This window comes from Melospiza georgiana, chromosome 4 (genome assembly GCF_028018845.1).
Source record: "Melospiza georgiana isolate bMelGeo1 chromosome 4, bMelGeo1.pri, whole genome shotgun sequence".
In the NCBI taxonomy this organism is placed as follows: domain Eukaryota; kingdom Metazoa; phylum Chordata; class Aves; order Passeriformes; family Passerellidae; genus Melospiza; species Melospiza georgiana.
Genome location: NC_080433.1, coordinates 52424058 through 52445987, shown reverse-complemented (window position 1 = coordinate 52445987; position 21930 = coordinate 52424058). Strand labels below are relative to the sequence as shown.

The 21930-nt window shown below is 39.2% G+C and overlaps 1 protein-coding gene across 1 annotated transcript in view; it reads right to left on the bottom strand.

Annotated features, from left to right (window-relative positions):
* The window catches only part of YAF2 (YY1 associated factor 2), a 31248-nt gene extending 11641 nt beyond the window's left edge, over positions 1–19607 (bottom strand). Inside the window, exons 1-2 of the mRNA XM_058022322.1 lie at positions 19414–19607; positions 19152–19277 (exon numbers count right to left, since the gene is read on the bottom strand). Coding sequence (XP_057878305.1) covers positions 19152–19277; positions 19414–19439 — 152 coding nt within the window. The 5' untranslated portion in view covers positions 19440–19607. The remainder of the gene's footprint in view (positions 1–19151; positions 19278–19413) is intronic.
* Between the last annotated feature and the right edge of the window lie 2323 nt (positions 19608–21930).

The window sequence follows — 21930 nt, the reverse complement described above, 5'->3', positions numbered from 1 at the left end:
AAACTGTCTACACTTCAGTTATTAACATTAACCATCACTGTAAGAAGAAATAGTGTTTAAACATATCTTGCTGCTAATACTTCATTAAGACAGCATATAAAATTTAAAGCCAGTATAGCCTTTTGTTTCACTTACTTGCATTATGAACAAGTGAGATTCTTTTTTCTTATTTTACAGCATTTAGAGACAATATTTGCAATGAACCCTCTTCTTGCAGCTGTCATATCCAGACAGAGAGTTCAGAGTGAGCTCCAAAAGACAATTCTTCCAGAAATTACATTACCACCCACTCCCAGCGCCTTCAAATGTTGGAATGGGCTGGTTTGAGTCTACTCCAATACAGAAGCAGACAATCCTTATCACAAAAGGGAAAAGGCTGACCTTTGAGGTATCAGAGCTAAAGCCATTGTTGGCTTATAGAATAAAATTCAAGTGTTTTCAGCTCAAACAAATTTATTGGAGGCAATAATAAATCCTGTTGTGTATAATTTTTATCATGTTGTTCACTGGAAAAAAATACACTGCTAATTAGTATGTAGGCTATAGCTGTCAGAACACATATACTTTGAAAGCTGTCAACAGAAACATAAGACCACATTCCATCAGTATACACAGTGCAGGTTTCATTTCTGAGTTTTGATCCAAACTAAAAACCAGTGAGAAAAGAGCAACAGCAGGCAAAAGAATTTCAACCATTTATTAGTTTTACATTTTCCAAAATATTATTTTGAAGTGGATTAATTTTTTATTCTGTTTTGTATTGGAATTCAATGATCCTAGTTGGAAATGAAACATTTTACTCATTACACTGCAAGCGTATTTACTTGTTCTGCAGTTTCAGAATTAAGAAATTTCAAGTCACAATATATAAAAAGCTTCTGTTATTAACACTTCGAAGATGTAAATTTCTTCTCCAAAAGAATGCTTACCCTGCCAAGCTCTTGGGTTTTGTTAGTTGGATTGTGATGTTAGGTCTTTTAAAAATAGAAAAAGCACAAATTATATGCACTGTGATACTCTGAAAATACAAAACCGTTATCAAAGCAACAGAAGCCATCAGCTCACACACATACTTAGTTATCCCAGCTCACAGGATCACACTACTGGCACTTCTTGCTTGGGTGAAGAGATGAGAAAAATAACAAGTGCAGGAAATCAAGGCAGCTCCCATTAACAAGTTATATTTTCAGTAATGATTGCAATAGTTCAAGTTACAGACTGAAAACAAATTACAGGAACTCAAAGTGTAGGAAAGAGAGTTAATATTAATCAGCTGAGATTTCATGAGTCTTCACAGTAATTTCTTAATGAATTAAATAAATTAAAGAATAACTATTAATAAATTGTCAACACAACAGAACTTTGGGATAAAAACTAGATACCTCTTACTCACTCATGAACTGAGCCTCCATTGACTCATGGAGGGAGGAAGAACAGGAACAAATCCCTCTAGTGAAAACTCCCCAGCTTATAGCACTAGAACCTTGCAAAGAACACTGTAGTGAGCCCACAGTGAACAACTCAAATGGGCTCAATAGACTACAAATGTGCAGCTTAACATAGTACATAAGATATTTTTAAGAAAACTTGCCTCAGAATTTTTTCAACCTTTTTTCACAGTATTTCATAACAGAGCAAAACCACCAAGGTGTAATTGATGCACAAGCTTATAATTTCAGGTGGAAGACAGTTGTGATATATACAGAAAACTGATGATCTGTCTTGAATTGAAGATTGCTCCAGGAGATAGGGATACAGTTTGTCATGACAGTCAAGTGACAATCCCATCATTACTACACAGTGACCTGAGAGAATGATCAGACATGTTACTTAGGAACTAAGACACTAGTGAACTCGACACACAAGGAATTGTTTCCCAGGAGTGTGGGCAACACCATGATTACAGAAACTTGTTAGGGGTAGAGGAGAAAAAACAATCGTAGCAAATAAGATCTGAATTTATAACCATTTCAGTTCCTGAGGGCAAACTAGATAATTTCTGTTAGAGTACAGATAGGAAATTAAGCTTCGTTCTAAGTCCTAGTCTTAGAACTTTTTTCCTAATACCATAAAATGAGTGGGACTGAAAAAAAATCTTTGCAACAAGGAGCAGAAGTCAGTAAAGACAAAAAAAAAATACAGAGAAATCATATTTTGGAAGATGCACTAAAAATTAATCAAGAAGTTATATGTGGCTTTGCTGTGACAGGAGACTCTTTCCATTAAAGAGCCATATCTTTGTTGTCAATTTTTTCTACAGCTATCAGTTACATCTCTGTTCTAAATTTTATTATCTGCTTTCTCAAGTTCTGATTTATTAAATGAGGCATTCAAGGTTGCTATATTAAAAACATTGAGAAAAAAAAGTAATTCATCTCTCAACACTAGGAATGCCTTTCAAGTGCTCAATTTTTCCCCAGGTACTCAAAAGCAGCTAATGAACTGTAACCAAGCACTTCACAAGCCATGCAGGTGTCAGGAGATAATGCTACTACATCCATGAGGCTTGAACCTGTTAGAATTGCTCCTGCTTAGTGGTAGCTGAATCATGTCACTCAAGCATGAATAAATTCATAGAAAAAAGGCGATTTTAGAGAAGATAAAAGTAAGAGAAACTATCCCTGTAACGGAAAATTGATTTTGATGATTTGCCAAAATACAACATTTTAAATTAGTCATTTTTGAAGCCAGTTAAAGACTCCTTGCAATATGCTGCTACAGATTAAGTAGATCTGATGTTAACATGGCCTTTTGTTTATATTTATGGTCATTTGCTCTTAAGGAATATTCAAGAGCACCTGAGCTAACTGGTGTTTAGAAAGAAGCTCTATAATCTTCTGCATTAAGATTACAAGTATTTTTGCTTCTATCACTGGACAACTATTGGACCACCACAACTGAACAATCCAGAACTACAAGGAGAAATATTCATAAAAACAATACCTATTATTTAGTCAGCCCATAAAAGCTTTGTATTTTTTGCCTAGTAATTCCACTTCAGTCATTCAAAGGAGAACATTAAGAAAGGCATACACTATTACAGAAGATAAGCACTAGCAATTCTTTCCAGAGGTGAACTTCATGGTTTAAGCACTGTAGCCATATCAAGAAACTGATTTACTGAGCTCCAAGAGATCTCTAAACATCACATCTCTGAATGTTGCACTCCCCTTCTCTACCTAGTTTTCCTTTTTAGACAGTGTTATCTTGCTTCTAAGTTGACATCAGCCATACTTCTACCTACACTTCTATCCCAATCTCATCCATTACACTTTTTTAATTATCTAATTCCAATGCTGTTTTTTTATCAAGGTCCTACTTGACAGGCTCTTCATAGTCTCCTTTAAAAAATTAGGAAAACTAACATTTTTGGTCCTTTAACAGCCAACAGTCACTAAGACAAACATACGAGGATAAAGTTTTTGTCTTCCCTTAAATTCCCATAAATGCTCAAAAACAAGGATGTCATAATTTTAACTCTAGTCTTCTTGTTGCAGGATGTAACTACATTTTATCTTACCAGGTTTGATCTAGCTGCTGGTTGAGAAAGCATATTTATAGAGGCTGCAGAAACTTGTCTTTGCTTTAGCATTTCCATGCAGAAACTCATTCAGTACTGACATTGTAAAATATTTAATACTGCAAAGGTGAACTGGTTTTCATTGCTGACATTCTTTTAAAAAAAAAACTTTGTAGCACAGAAATTTACATGCCTAGAGATTAAAAATTCTCAAGAAGACCACATGATATCTGGAACTGTTGCCCTGAGTAATTTCCATTACTCAGAGCTCAACACAATACCTTCATGCATATAAAAAAATTTGGACATCTCACAGCAGTAAATGCTTCCTTGACTTCCCTCACTGACTATTCACCGATAGCCTGTGTTAACAGTATTTTGACTAATTTGATACGGTGAATAACTTGGTCTCATCACAGCAAAGCAGATCCATTTTGAGAACCAAAGTAAACAAAAAATATCTATACAATACTGATGACCAACACAGACACCAGAAGTACAATAAACTCTCAGTTGCCAGAGTTGTGCATCAAACATGCAGACAACCAAACTGGCTTAATGCTGAAGTATCTTGGTGTTCAGCTGAATTTAATTTATATAGAGCACAACTACATTTGCACAATTCTGCTTCTGCAGCGATTACAAGTCCACAAAGCACCTAATGTCTTCTGCACTACTCAGAGTATAAGCTCCAATTCTGACAGACCTGAACTACTTATCTGTCCATCAGCATTAGGGCTCATCTGCCACAGTCTGGAAACAAGGAGCATGATGGTGCCAACTGTGATAATTTTCCCATGAACCATCCCCAAGTCTACCTACATCTCAAGAGAGTTCTGTGTTAGCATGAGGCAGCCCTGCATGTAAAGTCAGGAGTTGATTTGTCCATTTGGTGCCACAAATCCTGAATGGCCAGAGCCAGCCAAATAAGACTGCCAAGCAGCAGAGTCCTGCCAAGCAAGTGAGGCTGCAGAGAGCACAGAGACACCAACAGTCCAACAGAGCAGCCAACACATTCGCTTTGATTTAGGAGGAGCCACCCTGGACTTGAAGTGGTGCACATAACCCATACTTTTCTACACAGAAATCTAGATGCTATAATTAAATCCCAGTGCTTTTTCCAACCTGTTGAGGGAAGTGTATTGTCATCTATAATGTGCAGTTCAGAGGCTTCAGACATGCTGAAGAGCAGGCAACTTACTCAAAGGCACACTCTTTCCTGAAGCTCTATCTCCTGTTTTGTATATTTTACTACTGCAGAAATATTAAAATTACAATTTCCCAATTGAAACACAATGGATCCAGATTAAAGAAATGCCGTCACCTCAGCATTCAATCAAGATGAAAGATGTTCTCCAACAGAAAACCTGGAATCCTTCAATTCTGCTTAAAATGGAAGAGCTTCCATTTTAATGTGATCCTTTCCTTCCTTTTCCTCAAGTCTAGCCACCCCCTGGCTTCAATTCAGGCCAATAGCTCTGGCCAGAGGCTTATCCTGTCTCAAATGGCAAATTATCTGTTTTCTAAAGCTAGAGACACACACAATTTATCTAAAAACTTAAAACAGCACATGAGGCCTGATATTTAGGTCTGCTACTGAGCTCTGGTCAAATTACTTGCCAAACTTTTCCTCCAATAACTAGAGAATAACCTAGTCCAGTTTTACTTAGCTATCAAAAATCTGATACAATTTCAATTCCTCTTACTTCCTGGTTTCCTATTAAACTTGTCCCATCTTAAAAATCAGGAAGAAATTGTCTGTGAAACACTGTTCCTACAGAAGGATGTTATGTACTAGCTGCCCAAGATGGTATGGATTTATTCTGGATTCATGGACTCAAATTTCTCTTCCAAATACTGATCAATTACCTTCTGGATGACAGCAGGACTCAATGAGAGAGGTAACATCATGGAATCAAAGAATTGTTTAGGTTGGAAAAGACCTCTATGACCATGATGATACTATCAAACAGAAGGGATAACTACTATATATACCTGGAATTGTCTATTCATCAGAACAGTTTAAGACTGATCAGCAGTATCTTATCTCCTACCATGTTTTCCCTCCCAGAAAAAGAAAAGCTCCCAAGAAAAACAAAGCCTGTGATATTTCTTCATAAGTTTCCACATTTATAAATGTAGAATCTCTGTGGTATCACACACATTTCAAAATTCCAACTTTGTAAATGACTGTCATCCTTTTCTCCACTTAGAAAAAAACCCTACCACCAAACCAAATCTGGCTTCAGAGATTTAAAGAGGTTTTATTCAAAGACACTCCTAATCCTTAAGCAGTACCATTTATCTACACTTATCTTCCCTGCTAGGAGACATGGACTTTTTGTTCAAGACAGCAGATTTATTCCTCAAGAAAGAGAAGTTAGAAATATCTGGAACAGAAACCTGACTGATTTCATCTTACCCTTGGTCATAGACTCATTTCCTCAAAAATGAAAAATCTTTATATTTAAAGTTTTCTTCCCTTTCAGGAGATTCAGGAGGACAAAATAAATATTTCCAAGCAAATGCAAGTTCCCACATCTTCTCCTCAACTTCTTGCTGCTTTTAGGCCCTCACTGCACAGGGCTTAGGCAGTGAATTCAGCATGTTTCTGAACATCAGTGTCCTTCTCTCCCAGCAGCATGGCATGACAGGACTCATTCTTTGGAAACCTGGAGTCTAATCAATTAGCACCCTGAATTTTACTCTCCTGGATTTTACAGGAATTAGCAAAATTGCTACAGTCAAGAGGTCTCACAAGTGGTAAATAATCTATTTATATATGCCATCTTCAGTCAAACTCATGAAGCTGACTGCTAAGTAATAAAATCAGTACAAAAAAGAAATGCTTTTGACTTTAGATTTCCACATATGACTTTTTCTATGGTGCATCCTTGGGAAAGTCTTGGAGATCATTCCAAAAACTGCATTGTAGACAGGGTATGTTGATGCATTTTGGACTAAACCTAGAACACTTGTCATAGTTCTAATGTAGTAGAAACTCTAAAATCAATCAGGCATTCCCAATTCAGTACCTTTGTGCAAAGCATAAAAGACCAAGGTCAACCAGATTGTAGGAAAATACCTAGAACTACTCACTGGGCTCCAGAGAAAGTCAGTCAGCTCCTAACCACTAAAGTGCTCCTGAATCCCACCTTCCTCTTCATTTACTACTTATGAAGGACATTTGCTTAAAAGCAGCCTTCTGTAAATAGAAGAGATGCCCTGCAGATTTGTCTTTCTCCTTTCTATCTGCTCCTTTGTTTCTAACTGAGCTGACTCAGCTAATATTTTTTTTTTAAATTGAATTCCAGCATGATTCTTATACTTGTATTCTTCCTCCACCAGCTTTTGCTACTCCTCATCTAGCAGTGATTTCAGAAATGCCTTGTAAACATTCCAAACCCTGATAAAAATCCTGATTTTCTGATGTTTGTTTCATACATGTCTTGTTAAAGTCTAAACAGAATACAGTTAAGGGCATTAAAATCTTGTTGAGAACAAAGTTGATCATTCAAATTCTACTCTGTTCTTTCATTACTACACTGGGTCATCTTGCAATACAAATGTACAGACTTTAAATATCTTATAATTTATTTGAAGATCATTTTCCACTCACATCTATCCTAAATATTAATGTCTCAAGAGGCTAATAGAAATCTGATATCCACAGTAATACTCTAATCTCCATTTTTCCAGTCATTACTGGAATGTCAAGAAAAGCTTATCTTCACATACTTTCTACTTCCTCATCATATTCTAGCTGGTCTCTGCTAAAAACTCCTCCAGCACGTCCTCATTTCTCTAAGGGCCACATTCTCAAATATCTCTTAACACAGTAACTAGAGCAATTAATTAAAAAGGAAAAGGTTGTTCCTAATCTTGAAAGCAAGCAGACATATAAAGGGAGACAAACAGAAAAAGGCATGATTGTACAGTAAGCAGCTTTTTAAACAAATTGAAGGATGTGAAGAAGTGGTTTTAAGTAGAAGATTTTCTAAGGTATGAATACTGCAGTAACATATTAGAATACCTTCACATATCTATGAATGTTTTGAGCAATTCTTACAGTATTTATTTCAGTAACTTTTACAGGGCACATCTATGGTTGAATATTGCAGCAATTTTAGAGTATGAAGCTTCCTGTGCATTTTCAAAAAGACATTAATTATACAAAGATTTAACTCTAACTTTGTAATAGAGCTCAGACAGTGTTTCACTCAGCATATCACAGAACAGTTTGCAACCAGCACCTTTGGAATGTGACTTGCCATGATGGATCAATGCTGTAGATTCAGATGGCAGAACGTCTAGATGGCTCCAGAATAAAAGAAAGATACTTCAAATTCAGTTTCTGCACCAAGTCACATGTTACCCTGAAGTAAACCTTACTAAGAAGTCAATAAACTTTCCTCCCACCCATTAGCCATGGTTTTTTCAGGGTTACCTCCCTTCTCCCACCCTCATATACTGATAAGAAGTTACTGTGTCAAGCAAGCAATTAACATTTCCAATTCCTCAGGCATGTCTTCACTCTTTATCAGAGTGAAAAAGTCTTTCTGCAAAACAGGTACACTAACACTAGTGATTTTTGTATCTATGTCTCTTCCAGAGTCTCTTTTCCCTCCCAATGTAACTGGTTTCAAGGACAAAAACATAAGCAACTTCACCTAAACATTCACCTAAAAATTAAGCATATACACAGCTATCTGACTCTTCCCTGCTTTGAGCTAACCTCTGCCTCTGAAGAGCTTGACTTCAAACAGACTGCTCTTCTTTTCAATACTAGGAATTCACAAAAAACGTTGGAAGGCTGAGGCCTACATTTGTATAGACATTGAAACGGTATTGTCAGTATTAAGTAAAACAAACAGGGCCAAATTAAATTTTGCATGATAATCTTAGCAAGGCTTAAAATGCAAAAGAATTTCCTAGGAGTCAAGAAATTGTTACCTGAATTCTTTATAATACAGAAAAAAAATAACTACAACCAAGACATGCATACATGTATTCAGGCACTTCAGTGGTTGTCCTAAAGTAAAAATGCTGGCAATCAACAACCAATTTGACATTTAGAGAGTGGCAGAATCTTATTAAACTTCCAAGTAAGAAGGTAAAAGTTTAACTGTTACATTTTAGGCCATTCATTCCAGTTTATGCTTATATCTGTACCATTAAGGTGTGAGTATATGCAGCCTGGCACAGAAACCAAGCAAACAACTCCCTACCTTTTTTACTGATCCTTCTTTGTGCTTCAGGACAATGAAATTTTCCAGTGTTAGTTTGACAGTAAACACTTAAAAGCATGCAATGTTTTTTAAACTTCAATAGTAGAGGGACTATTTTTGTCAAATGTAAAACACTAATTCCCAAATAATTAGAGAATTGTTAAGCATTTGTACACACAAAATGTACAACAGCTTTTAATATATCCTCCCATATATCTGCAGACTAGCAGCTACAGCATTTCAGACTCTATTTTCTTCTATCAGGCAATTTTTCAACTAACTTAAATTTTTCTTCTAGATTTGACACAAGCAAAAAAATTGACACAAAAGCAAAAATTTGCTTTTCAAAATTACGTGCAACTTGTTATTGACTATCATATCTAGTCTACAATCTCTTTCTGCAGCACCTTGTACAATAGCTTTCAGGTTCTGCAAAACTATTCCATAACAAAGGAAGTTGCTTTTTCAACTTCACTATAAATCCAGCACAAACCTTTGTTCCATTACTATTGCTGGCTTTTGAGATCAAGTTCCAGTAAGCCACAACTTGCCTCCTAATAAAAAAGGCTCACATCAGTGACTATTAAGCAGCTCATTGATATTATTTAAAGCAAACAGGAAATCATCAGGGACAATGTGTAGTATTGCAAATGCTGTGGCCAGTTGGATCTTGCAACCTGTGTTCTACACAGAAGCAAGCAGCTCATGTTGTGATGCCACTCCTGATTTCTAACAGTTTAAGTCCTGTGAAAAGTAAAAAATATTTCCTACTGCCAAGTTCTTGTAATGCAAGTACAAGTTGCTAGCAATTAAATTAAATCGCTACCAGGAACAGCAGTGTTTGGGTTCTGACACAGATCAGCTCACTCTCCTTTAGTCATCAGTACTCTATTAAGCTATTCATAGAATAAAAACTATCAGATTAAACTACATTTAGCCTGCTGTGTCACATGAATATGACCTCACTAATCACCACACAAAGCCATCTTATGAGAAACTAGTCTTTATTGCTGCATTGAAGCAGTTCATGATTAAATGCATCTTCAACACTTTGCTATCCAAAATTATTTTTCCTCATTACCATTACTTCTGTCATATGCTAGAGTGTTAACAGGCCATTTCACTGCCTCTGCAAATAATGCAAGTGAATAATTATGACAGTGCAAACAATGGAGCCAGTGGTCTGTAGGAAAAAACATGATACAGATCCATCTGCATATAGCAGAGTAGCAATGCAATTTCTACACATCCTATGTATATTTGAATTCTAACTTTCAGACAGCTCTGATTTGTGCTTTCATATTCCTAGCTGTTTTACAGTGTGAATCATTTACTTGGAATTCATCCATTCAGTGCATTTCTAGCAATTCCATCTTTCAATAGAAGCTGATTCAATTAGAAGAGACTCACATGACCCATATGGTTTTATCAGTCACTGTAAAAATGTGCAGAAAACTACCCCTTGAGGCAGTGTCCCTGTTTAATCATTCCCTTAAAGGGAATGCCCTATTTTCCAGATGACATTTAACAGATGAGGCCAGCAAGTCTCCTGAAGCAACTGGTACAGTGCACAACAGCCTGCTCTAAGAAGTATCTGTGTCAGGACCTTTAGAAAGACAAAGTTCATCTTCATGGATAGTTTTCAAAGCCGCCATCAAATGTTACTTCTCCAACAGCCAGTTAAAAGGCTCCAACCTCTTGCACATTGTTGTTAGCATTCTTCCCCATATGCCACAAGCTGTGGTGCACCAATGCTCAGTGTGGCAGCAACACTGAAAATACCCTGCTAGAGAAACATTGGTATCAACTAATTTACATTTCCTAGATGACAATGAGTTACATATGAGCAGGGGTCAGGAAGCTCAATGTCCTCTAACAATATCCTCTGAGGAGGCAGTATTTGGGAGCCTACAGAAAAAGGAGTGGTTACAGTCTCCTAAACCCCTAGATCCTTGGGATACATGGGGAAGTGACCTCTTCCAAATGCTGATGCCACAAAGGATTGGATCCTTCATGCTGCTCCTCTGTCCCTTTTCTGCAGAAACTGTGAAACCTCTCACCTATGCAAAAAGACATGCAAAATATGAGGTTCACACTGATGCAGCAGCATAGTCATTGCTGCACTGGAGAGGGCCAATCCTTGGTACAGTTAGTTTTGTCATCAGACTGGAAGGAGTTTGCTTCTGACCTATTGTATTTGTTCTGCACTGCAAGGGTCATCTTCCCAGAAGCTGGCAGCAATCTAGAAACTTCTTCCACTCAGAGCCAGCTCCACAAAGATTTTTTGAAGTAGATTTAGAAGAGGTAAATTTCCTCCACCCCTCCTTAAGTAGAGGAAAAGGCTACACGCTTTCCCTAAAAAAATTAAGTCTCCATAATGTTCTTCATGAATAGGATTAATATTAATCTAAAAAGATGCCACAGAATGAGTTGTCACATTCTCTTTTATCCTTCTTATTCAATTACAGAATTTCTAGTGCATAACCCTAACCACAGATTTCAATGATAGCTATAACAAATAACTTTTCTTTCACAGCATGTGCCAAACCAACTTTTTTCTTTGTTTTAGAGTTGGAAACTCTATTTCCATAGTGAATTTTCAAACCCCTACTCATTCACACAATTTTTTTTCTACTAGGCACTGTCATATGAGCTATATGGTACAGTGAAAGTATAGTCAAGCATTTTGGAAAAGTTTAAAGATAGGTTCCAAATCTTCAGTAAGTCAGAATAGGAAAATTTTCAATTGCTTGTTTCCTCCCCACTCCTCAATTCCTAAGAAAACAAGAAAAAACTTGTTGTAGACATCAAGGTCATATCTTCTAGCCGTCAATCTGACTTTTGATGGAAAGTTTGCCAGCCAAAAGCCTCCCAACAACATTCTGCAGCTGAACTCTCCAAGTTCAAGCCTGCTCTACATCAGCATACTGCATACCAGTGGAATGTGCTTCAGAGAACCGACAATCCTCAGGATCTCTGTCCTACTTAAACCAGGATAAGCCACTCTGTGAAAGTATAAAAATTGAACACTCAGTATTTTGTTCTAACTCGCCTACTTCAAAAGTATCTTGTAGCTGACGGTATAAGCCAAGAAAAGACATCATTTGATACTCTGAGGATGTTCTGCAAAGCATACTGTTCATTCTAACCTGACTTTCAAGATGAAAAGTACAGATATTTCTATCAAGTTTTAAACAGGAACAGGCAGAGTGGGCTGTCACAGCAATCAAGGAAAAATTGGATAAAAAGTTAGGGGCAGAAAATGCAAATTCTCATCACTTTAAAAGTGATACAAGAGCTTTCGTTTTGCCAGCTAATCTTCTCTTTTAACATACCTAATCTTATTTTAGGTGTTTATTCAAATCCTAGTAGCTTTTAGTCCAGGACAGACCATTTTCCCTATAAAAGACACATAAAATAAAACTGGTAGCACTAAAAACAAAGATGACATTTCCAACAAAAAAAAAAAACAAAAAACCAAAACAAAAACCAGCAAGCAAAGCGACATACATCTAAACACACACTACTTATGCCCCAAAGGAAAGTACTTAATCATGGAAAGAAAGCAAATACCAGATGGCATAAAGACTTCTTTGCTTCAGTACCCACACAAAAGTTTAATTCCATATAACCAAATTAAACAAGGGAGTATGAGTTCAAGCTAGAATAAAAGAAACAGACCACTGAATGTTAGCTATGGCAGTCATGGCAGTCAACAGCCTCTAATGAAATTCACCCTCAGAAAAAGATGTTGCGAGAATATAGGAAATGTGAAAGAAGTCATCAAGTACCACAGAAGAAAAAAAAGGGGGAAAAAATCCTACGATGGGCAAATAAAAATTTCAATCTAATTCAATTTCAGAAAGATACTAGAAAGAAACTCTTTAAGAATTGGGAGCATAAAGAATGAAGCCAAATGGCTTGGCAGTGTAGTTTCTTTCTTTAATGGACTAGTAGCCCTGGTGAGTAGGAGAAAAGAAACACACATTGCCAGTCTTGACTTGAAACATAGTAAAAATATATTCTCCCACTTAAGCTAAATTATGACGAGGACAAAGTTGTGCAGAATGTAGTTCAAAATCTGAGTCTGCTTGCTTAATAGTTCCCAACAACCAGCTGTAGATATACATGTATCTATGGGGTAGCATTTATAGTGAGGTTCTACAGTGATACTATTTAATATTTTTAATTATAATTTGGAAAAAGAATAAGGAATAGAACAAGAATCAAGCTGAGAGGTGGTGAGAACTATCTGACAAGATAATCCTGCATGAAGGTGACTCAAACTAAAAATTATGAATTCCAAAAAAGACTGCACAAAGCACAGCAGGCCCCACAACGACATGAAAAAAAGCCCTACTTAAGTAACAAGATACAAAAGGATACCAGACTGTAGTGAATCAAGTAGATTACAATTTTTATGAGCTTCTTAGAGCAACAAATCAAAATATCTGTTGGGTTCAAAACTACAAAGATTTAACATGAGATTTAATCTCAAAAAAAAGTCAACAACACTCTCCCTACTCCTTTCTAAAATACAGACATGATTTTCTTTTGGTTGGCTGCCCATTGCATTTTCTATCGCCCATACAAGCTCCACCTACAAGGAGCATCTAACAGAGCCACCCAATCAATAAAAATTAATTCACTGTTTTATAACAACATTGAAAATGATGTGTGCAGAATTCTTAAGTTTCACTATATTTTTCAGGGAAAATAAATTTCTAAACAATTTCAAAGGTTAGTTTAAAAAACTCTCTTTAAAAAGAAAACTGGAAGTCCAGAATGACTGGATTACTCAACGGCTATCGACAGAGCAAAAGAGAACTATTTATTCTTGCTTCTCTTCATAATTTAATATTAACACTAAACCATAAAACTTGCAATATACAACCCATATTTTACCAAGCTCTGTATGAATTTTCCACTCACTTCATTCCTACAAATATTTCCTTCTCTAAACTACCACAAGCAATGAACAGCCCTTGAGTCTGTTGAGCTTGATTCAGTCATGTATTTGTGAAATCAGCATGACAGGCAGCTCTTCCTCTTTTCCTCCTTCCCAACCTTCCCCCCGACACGCAGGCGCATGTGCACACACAGAGGCTGCTTCTGGAAGGCAGGAGAGTCCTTAACAAGCTGTTGTGAAACAGACACGTTAAACCAGATATACCAGAGAAGTACCAACTCTCTGTCCTCAGCCGTACTGCACTTCAACAGAAATACAAATACCAGATTTGATTAAATGTAACTGATTTGTGCTTATAAACATCCAGATGGTACATGACTAAACACATTGCACATGTTTTCTGAAGAAAAATGACCTTGATATCCAAGTTAAAAAATTAAACATTTTATTTATGAGTCTCAAAGCACAAAACAAACTCACGGCAGTTCCAAGCAGAGACCCGTATCTCATATTTAGGAGATCATCAGACATGATAAAATACATTAGAGGGCCAAACTCTCAGGCACAGTCAAGGAACATTGACCAAATACCAAGGAAATATAGAAAGATTCTATCCCAGTTCCTTATATCTCACACTCTTAGGTTTCTGATGGGATTTAAATTTGGCTTTTCATACCTTAGGCTGTGAGAAAAGGAATGATTCAGTGCTGATGATCAATAGATCATAGGACACAGAAGCCATGCCCCCATTTGGCTGGTTATATATTATCTCTAATTCAACAGTAAAGGACATTAAGAGGTATAGATCCCAAATCCACAAAAATTCATCCTTACTAAACAAGACCTTCTCACTCTGGCTACAAATTTCAGGGACTATTTTATGAATGATATTACATATAAGAGCTCACTCAACATGTGTAACAAATAGGAACCTCTTACAAAACCACCCTAAACCCAAATTAAAAAAAAAAAAAAAGGAAAACCCCACAACACTTCACAGAAGTCATTTGTACCTGTCTCATCTCCTTACACTCCCTTTTCCCCAGTCAAACAAAAGAAAAAGAGCTTGAACAGCAGGCGCTAAGACTCAGATTCATTGACAAGATTAAGTTGGTTTGTTTTAATTCAAAGCAAGTAATGAAAGTGGTTCTAGAAAATAAAAACATAACAATCATAAAATATGTTTGTATGTTTGTATAAACAAATCTTCCCCTACTACTAGCCAAGAGAGTTTTCACTATTAGTAAAAACATCCTTTATCCTTAAAGCCACACTTGTGACCCCTTTCTGTAATTTAAGAATCAGAGAATGTTATCTAGTCAGAAAAGGAGAAATTGATCGCATGTCCCCGCATCCTTTTTTTGCTTTGTTTACACAGTAGAATACCATTACAAGCACTTCAAAGTTTAAAAAGCCAGTATTTGCAGTTCCTCCTGTAGCTCTCACTACACTGCCCTGGATACTCATCATTCACACTGAAAGGAGAAGTGGTTTGTAACAGCATGGAAAAAACAATAGGATCCTGCAACTAGAGATCACACCACATGCATAAAAAACACATGAAGGAAAGCAAAGTGACAGGTAATTTTCAATCTGGATGCTATTGCTAACTGAATAACAAGAGCTTTAATAACACTTCTGAGGAAGTTGAAGCAGAGAGGTGACAACAGGGCAGTAATGCAGCCTCCTAGAAGGCAGCAGCAAGTAGGAAACATGCACTCCTTTAGAGGGAATGGCAATCCTCTTATATACTTCTTCCCAGCAACACAAACTCTTAATCTTCAGCTTTACAACACATCTAAATTACAGTGACTAATGGTGTTAGCTGGCAAGGAAAGCAAAATCCAAACATCTACTGAAAGACAGACAAACTGGGAGCAAATACTTGCTGCCATAAGGTCTGTCCAAGGATCCAGCCCAATTCTTGAAGGTCAACCAGTATTGGTACACTCCTGATTCAGACAGTGCCATGAGAACAGAACAAGAAATGGTAGCTTGCCAGTGGAGGCAACTGTCTTTTGCAGACAAAGCAGTAACTGTGAGAGCCAACCCAAATCCAGCAACCCCATTATAACCTCCCCAGGAGCCATATAATTCTGTGTTCTCAGCATACCATCATTGCCTCTGTTGCTTTTACACAGTTCCAGTCTGGGCTTTTTTAGTGCTCTAGCACAGACTTTTCCGTACAGCATGAGTGACAGAGAGGGAATGAAGATTTTCAAGTGATTTAGTCTCAGCAAAACTTAATTTCATGGGGCAAGGAAATCAAACCACTTATTTAGCCTAAAGACTTTTTTCCTCTTGCCAAACTACAATGGCTTTTGCAAACAACAAATCTTCTCAAAAAGGTCATGCAGTTTCTTTATAATGGAAACTATTAGGCAATCTAAATATAGCAGTCACTACTAGCTCCCTCTATAATACAGTACATTAGGGTTCTATTCAGTACTCCTTACTTGTGCTTCTAATGAACTTCAGCAGGAGATTTGTTCAAGAAAGGAGTACTTATTACAGTCCTATGTTCCTTACACTTATATAACATCTTTCATCTAGAAAGATTTCAAAATGTCTTAAAGGTCACATGTAGAAAATTACTATCCTCAGTTCCTCTCCCATCAAGAGGAACACAGTAATTTCTCAGTAGCCAAGCAACAAACCAGAACAATTTAGGTTAGAAAGTAAATGCTAAAGCCATGTGTACGTGGAGGGTTTAGATCCTCAGTGGCATGACCAAACTAATGCCTGGCAAGAGCTGTAGAGTAGAAGGTAGAGGGATATCCATCTGGCAGATAGGATCTTAGGTTTCCATCTGACTTGGGGCACATCTAACCAGCACCATTCCTTTAGTACCAGGTGGGAACAGTCACACCACTTCCTGTGGCATCCAGGAATTCCCTTGGGACATCCCTCTCCAAGGACAGCCCAGTCTAACCATTCAATGCAATACTGCCATAGACAAAAAGTAAATTTAACTCCATGATACAATCTGCTTTGAAAATTCAGTCTAGAAATAAAATATAATAAGGAAATTGTACACATTTGCACTAGTCCTAACAATTCTATCAATTACTAAAGAACATAATCCACTTCTAGCCTCTGGCACTAAAGATAACTCTTTCAGAGAGAAGAAATTATTTAACAGTGAAAACACCTACAAACCCTACCTATACCTGAAAATATTTCTGTAAAGGTAAATGTGCATAATAAGTATTAAAAAAAAAAGTTTTAATCAACTTTGCACCTAATTTCCAGTGGCCTTCAAACCCACTTAGCTTCAATCTAATTGCTGTTTTTCCACCTGCAGTTCTGGTCACACTAAATGAAGTTTAACATGCAGAATCAAGTATTACACATTTCAACACAAGAAAAGAGATTGCTCTAAATTAAAAAAAAAAAAGTAGCATTTTACAATGTCTTATAGACAAAGCTCTAATCCTTAAAAAAGTTAAAACTTTTAAGTAAGAACCATTGCACAGCAACAACCCTGCTGATGCACCACCTTAATCTAACATCAAGCTTCAAAATGGAAGACTAAAATAAATAAATAATGTATTCTCAGTGCCATTAAAACACGGTAGCATTGTTATCCTGCCCCATGTTGATGAAAACCATTTTGTCCCATAGGCAACAAATACTTTACCAAGGTAATAATTTGGTCACTTGGACTCCAAATCCTTAGGAAAAAAAAAAAAACACAACAAACACCCAGCTGGCCTTTTGTGTTTCTTTGGCACCCTAATGATTCCCTTCATGGACACAAAGGTCTACTTACTGGCTCAAATCATATATCAGAACTGCAGACAAAAGCTGCCTGGCCTAAAACTTCAACTTTTATCTACCTCATGTCATGTGTAAAACCTGCATTTTGCAGTCATATGAAGATGCAACTCATCTAAACCTTAGGGGTGAAAAAAGAGTCCCATGAACCTACTCAGGGACACATTGTTACAGAGTTTAAGTAGAGAAAAAAAAATCAACCTATCAACTACAGCTTGCATACCAGGTCACTGTCAGGGAGAAGGTGGAAACCAAAGAAAGAAAAAAGACACTTTGTTGCAAAATAATTTAAAAGAGGAAATATTCAAGTAGGGAAACTAGAAGACAATGAAAATATTTGTTTCTCAGGAGCTACATTTTTTGTTTGTTTGTTAAGTTACGATGCTTTTATCCAGCTGAGTTTCCAAAGCAATAAAACATAATTTTAAACGGACTTTTCTTATCAAACTGACTGGATGTTAAAGAGGCTTCTTTCATTATGTTTTTAAAGTCATTGCATTAATTCATCAGTTTTATTTTGCTGAACAATACTGATCTGTAGACATCTCTCTGTGATATAAATATAATGCCATTGTTATAACTGGAAACCATAATATATGTGACAGATGTAATTCCCTCTTGTCACATTTACCTTACTGATTTCCTTTGTTAAAAAACAAACCACAGCATTCAACTAATGTTCACAACTGAAGCTATGAGAAGTCCTTCCAATATTTATTCTGTTTTTCAGAAGTCAGGGAAACTAGCTCCTGAAATAAAGAATAATCATTTTTGTCAAGTAATTGGACCCAACCCTGCACTTACAATTTCAAACATGTAACATTTATTGCAAGTCATACTCAGCACTGCTTTGACCAATATCTACAATGTAATTGTGGCTTTTGATAGGATTGCAACTTGATTGCCATTTAAACTTTTCTTGCTGACGGGATTAACCCATAGGCATGGTAAGGGTAAGAAAGGATTCCTGAGCAACCTTCTCTTCCTTTAGCATGTATGGCTACAAGTGCACTCAGGTTTGTAAAAAGCCTCCATTCCCCAAGCACACATGTTCAGGCCACCGGCAGGCGCAGGAACCAGTTAATCCACCGCCAGCTTTGTGACTGGTGTATAGAGAAAAGGTCCTCCTGGCAAGTCACGGTTACACAGGGAGACAATTCCATAGAGCACAATTCAGCTAACAATTTCTCCCTAAACACTGAAGGGTTACAATCCACCCCCTATTGCCCTCAGAAACCTCCATGGTGATGCTCTGTGATGAAAATCGAATTAAAATAATACTAATACTGCCAATAATAATCAAACAAAGGGGTTATGTATGAGGCAAAGTTTAACTCATAGAAAAAGAATTTTAAATAAATTTTAAAATAATTTAAAGGGTGAGTGTCTTAGCAGGCACACCCTAGGGCACAGTTCTTTCTCGTGAGAGGGCACAAGCTCTCCAGGGTTACGTTGTGCAGGCAATTATGCCCTTCCTGGTATTTATTATTTCTGTTTCTACACACGCCGGCGCAGCGCTGGGTCAGGTTCACCGAGGAGCCCCGGCCGGGGGAGGCTGCGTGTTCCCGCCCCCACCCCTGATAAACGAGACCCGATTCCTGTCACGCCGCCCTCCCTCCCGCCCCGGGGATGCACCGCGGCTCCCCGGCCCCAATTCCTGTCACGGCCGCGCAGCCGCTCCCCCGCCGCCCCCGCTCCCCCTCCGCCGGCGACCCACCGTGTGGAGGTGCCCTTCCTCACGTCGCACATCAAGCACTTGAAGGCCTCGGCGCTGTTGCGGAAGGTGCAGACGCTGCAGTCCCAGTACCCCTCGTCCGAGGAGGGTTTCGGCTGCCGCTTCGGCCTGCGGAGACACACGCGCGCCAGGGGCAGCACCGGCCGCGACGCGCCCGCCGCCCCCGGGGCGCCCCCGCCGCCACCGCCGGCCCCGCGCCCCCGGAGGGCCCGGGGGAACGAGAAAGCGCCGCCGCTGCCCCTACCTGGTCGGGCTCTTCTTGTCTCCCATGCCGGCTCCAGACGCGTCCCGGCCCGGCCCCGGCGCGGCCCTTTGTGCGTTTGTCAATAAGGAGGAGCGCGGGGGGTCTCTGGGCTCTAGCGGGGACCCGGGGAGGAGGAGCCGCCGCCGCAACCTCCAGCTGTCGGGGAAACTCCCGCTGCTGCTGCCGCCGCCGCCGCCTCCCCGCTCACGTGTCCCGCCGCCGCCAACCAGCGGCGCCCGCAGGCCGCGGCGCCCGGCGGGCCGCGCACGGCGGCACCTTCGCTCCGCCGGCGGCTCGGGCGCTGCGAGCGGCGGCGGGGCCGGGGCAACGCGGGGGCTGCTGGGGGCGGCGGGCGGAGCGGGGGCGGTACCGGCGCCGGGGGGCGGCCCCGGCGGGGAGGCGGCGCCGGGCGGCCCGGGCAGAGCGGCGGCGTGAGCGGCTGCGGCCGGCCTGCAGGCGCTTCCCTTAAAGCCGCCCTTGTTACCGCCCAAGGTTGCTCGCGTTAGCCTCTAGATTGTCTTGTGCTTCTTCCCACAGAAATTGCTCCGGGCCGTGATTTACAGTAAGAAACAAACGGGAATAAACTGAATACGAACTTCTGCTTAGAAGTGTTGCTCTAAAGCATCCCGTTGGCCTGAGGCCAAGGGAGATCGCCATGGGTACCAATACAAAACCAGGTGTTACCTTGTCCCTGTGTGCACGGTGCTACTTTTGCACTTAAAAGCTTGCAAGTACAGCGTGGTTCTGCATCACAGCAACCTCAGACAGGACACGGGTGTTTATCACCTCTATTATCAGGGTGCACCAGAGCCCACTCACAGACGAGGATGCCATTTTGCAGGATGCTGTGCAAACAGAACAAGGAGCACATGTCCTAAGAACATAACAAAGACAGCAGTTAGACACAGGTAGAGAGCAGAATGCAAGCAGACAATGAAATTATACCGGTCAGCATCTCAGTGGCCAAAGCTATTACTGATGTATTGCCAAGAAATCATGAGATTTCGAGAACAAAATATGCCCAAGGGGAGTTTTACTGAAGTGTGTGAAAACATAGACGCGTTTGAAAATTAAGCAAGTGGACAACAGAGAAACTTTCTGAAGGCAAAGTTGTCAAGACAAATTTCAGCTAGAAATACTGGAAAAAGAGGGAAAATGTAGGTAAAGGACTTGACACATTAGGGAAGCAATTAAAGACCCCTTAATTGGGATGTAGCATTTATACAAAAGAACTAACACTTTTACAAGACTCACAGTTTTTTCTGTCTCTCTAGGAATGCTGTGTGTCAGCAATTGGAAACCTGTGTAGGATTTACTTGTGTCTGGCCTTTTATCCTGAATTCCTTCTGCATTCACATTCAGCTTCCACTATTGCCATTTTCATCACCTTATGGTTCTCTTTCTGTATTTTCCTCACCTTTCCCTGTCTTTCTCTATTGCAATTTCTTTCTTCCTTATCTCTTTATGCTTCCCATGCAGTCTTCTGTAAATTATAAATAAAATGTATGGATTGCACATCTGAGGGTGAGGCATGCCACACACAGACAGCCGGCCTGGGCTCATTTGCATTGAGTTAGACATCTGCATGGACTAGGAGACCAGACCCAGCTCTCAGTAGGAGAAACAAGCTTATGCTGAAGGTGATTGATCTGATGCTGAGACAGGAAGACAATTCTCTCACTTATGGAGACTATTTCTTTCCATTGGCTATAAAGAGTGCTTTGCACCAGTAGTCCAGAAGTGGCTGTTTAAAATTACAGAATTATATGAGGTGTCCCACCTGTGCTTGAACCTGACTTTATGTAGAAATCTCTTGATGGGAAGCAGTGGAGAAATCTGTCTCCTTGTGCCCTTTTCTGGATTTTGCAGTCATATGAAGATGAGAAAGAGTGTGCACACTCTTTCTACTGTAGAAACAAACATTATTTCTCCACTTTTGGAAAGTAATTCTTTTGAAACTACTGCTTTCTCTTGACCTTTCCTCTGTTACAGCCTACTTTCTCCTTACTAATTGTGGGAAACAGAACTTCCACTGATGGTTACAAAGCACTGAGATATGTTGTAATCCCTCAGGAACCATTCTTGGAGAGGACAATTTCTAATCAGGAGGACGAAATGCAACCGCCAGCCATAAATGTTATCCCTAACAGAAGAGTAATCTTTCTGGCTGTCGCGTTCCAGACCTTCTGCTTCAAGGTCATCACCCAAATGACCATGCCTAAAAATTATCATGTTTTCCCAGCAGCATTGGGCCTCTTTCCCCTGAGCTCTAACTAGCCCTTATTTTGGGAGCTGAAAAGGGATTTGGATGGTACATTCAAAAGTTCAGGTGTATGGGTCATGGTGCAACTCAGAGAGGCCATGGGTCTGTGCAAGTGCAAATCTTATTCTTCAGTAATCCTGAAAAGGAAAGAAAGACTATTTTCCTTGCATCCTTGTTCTGTCCTCAAATAAGAACACCAGAGGAGACCATTGAAAGCCTCAAGCCATCCCATGTCATCTCTGCAACTGAAACAG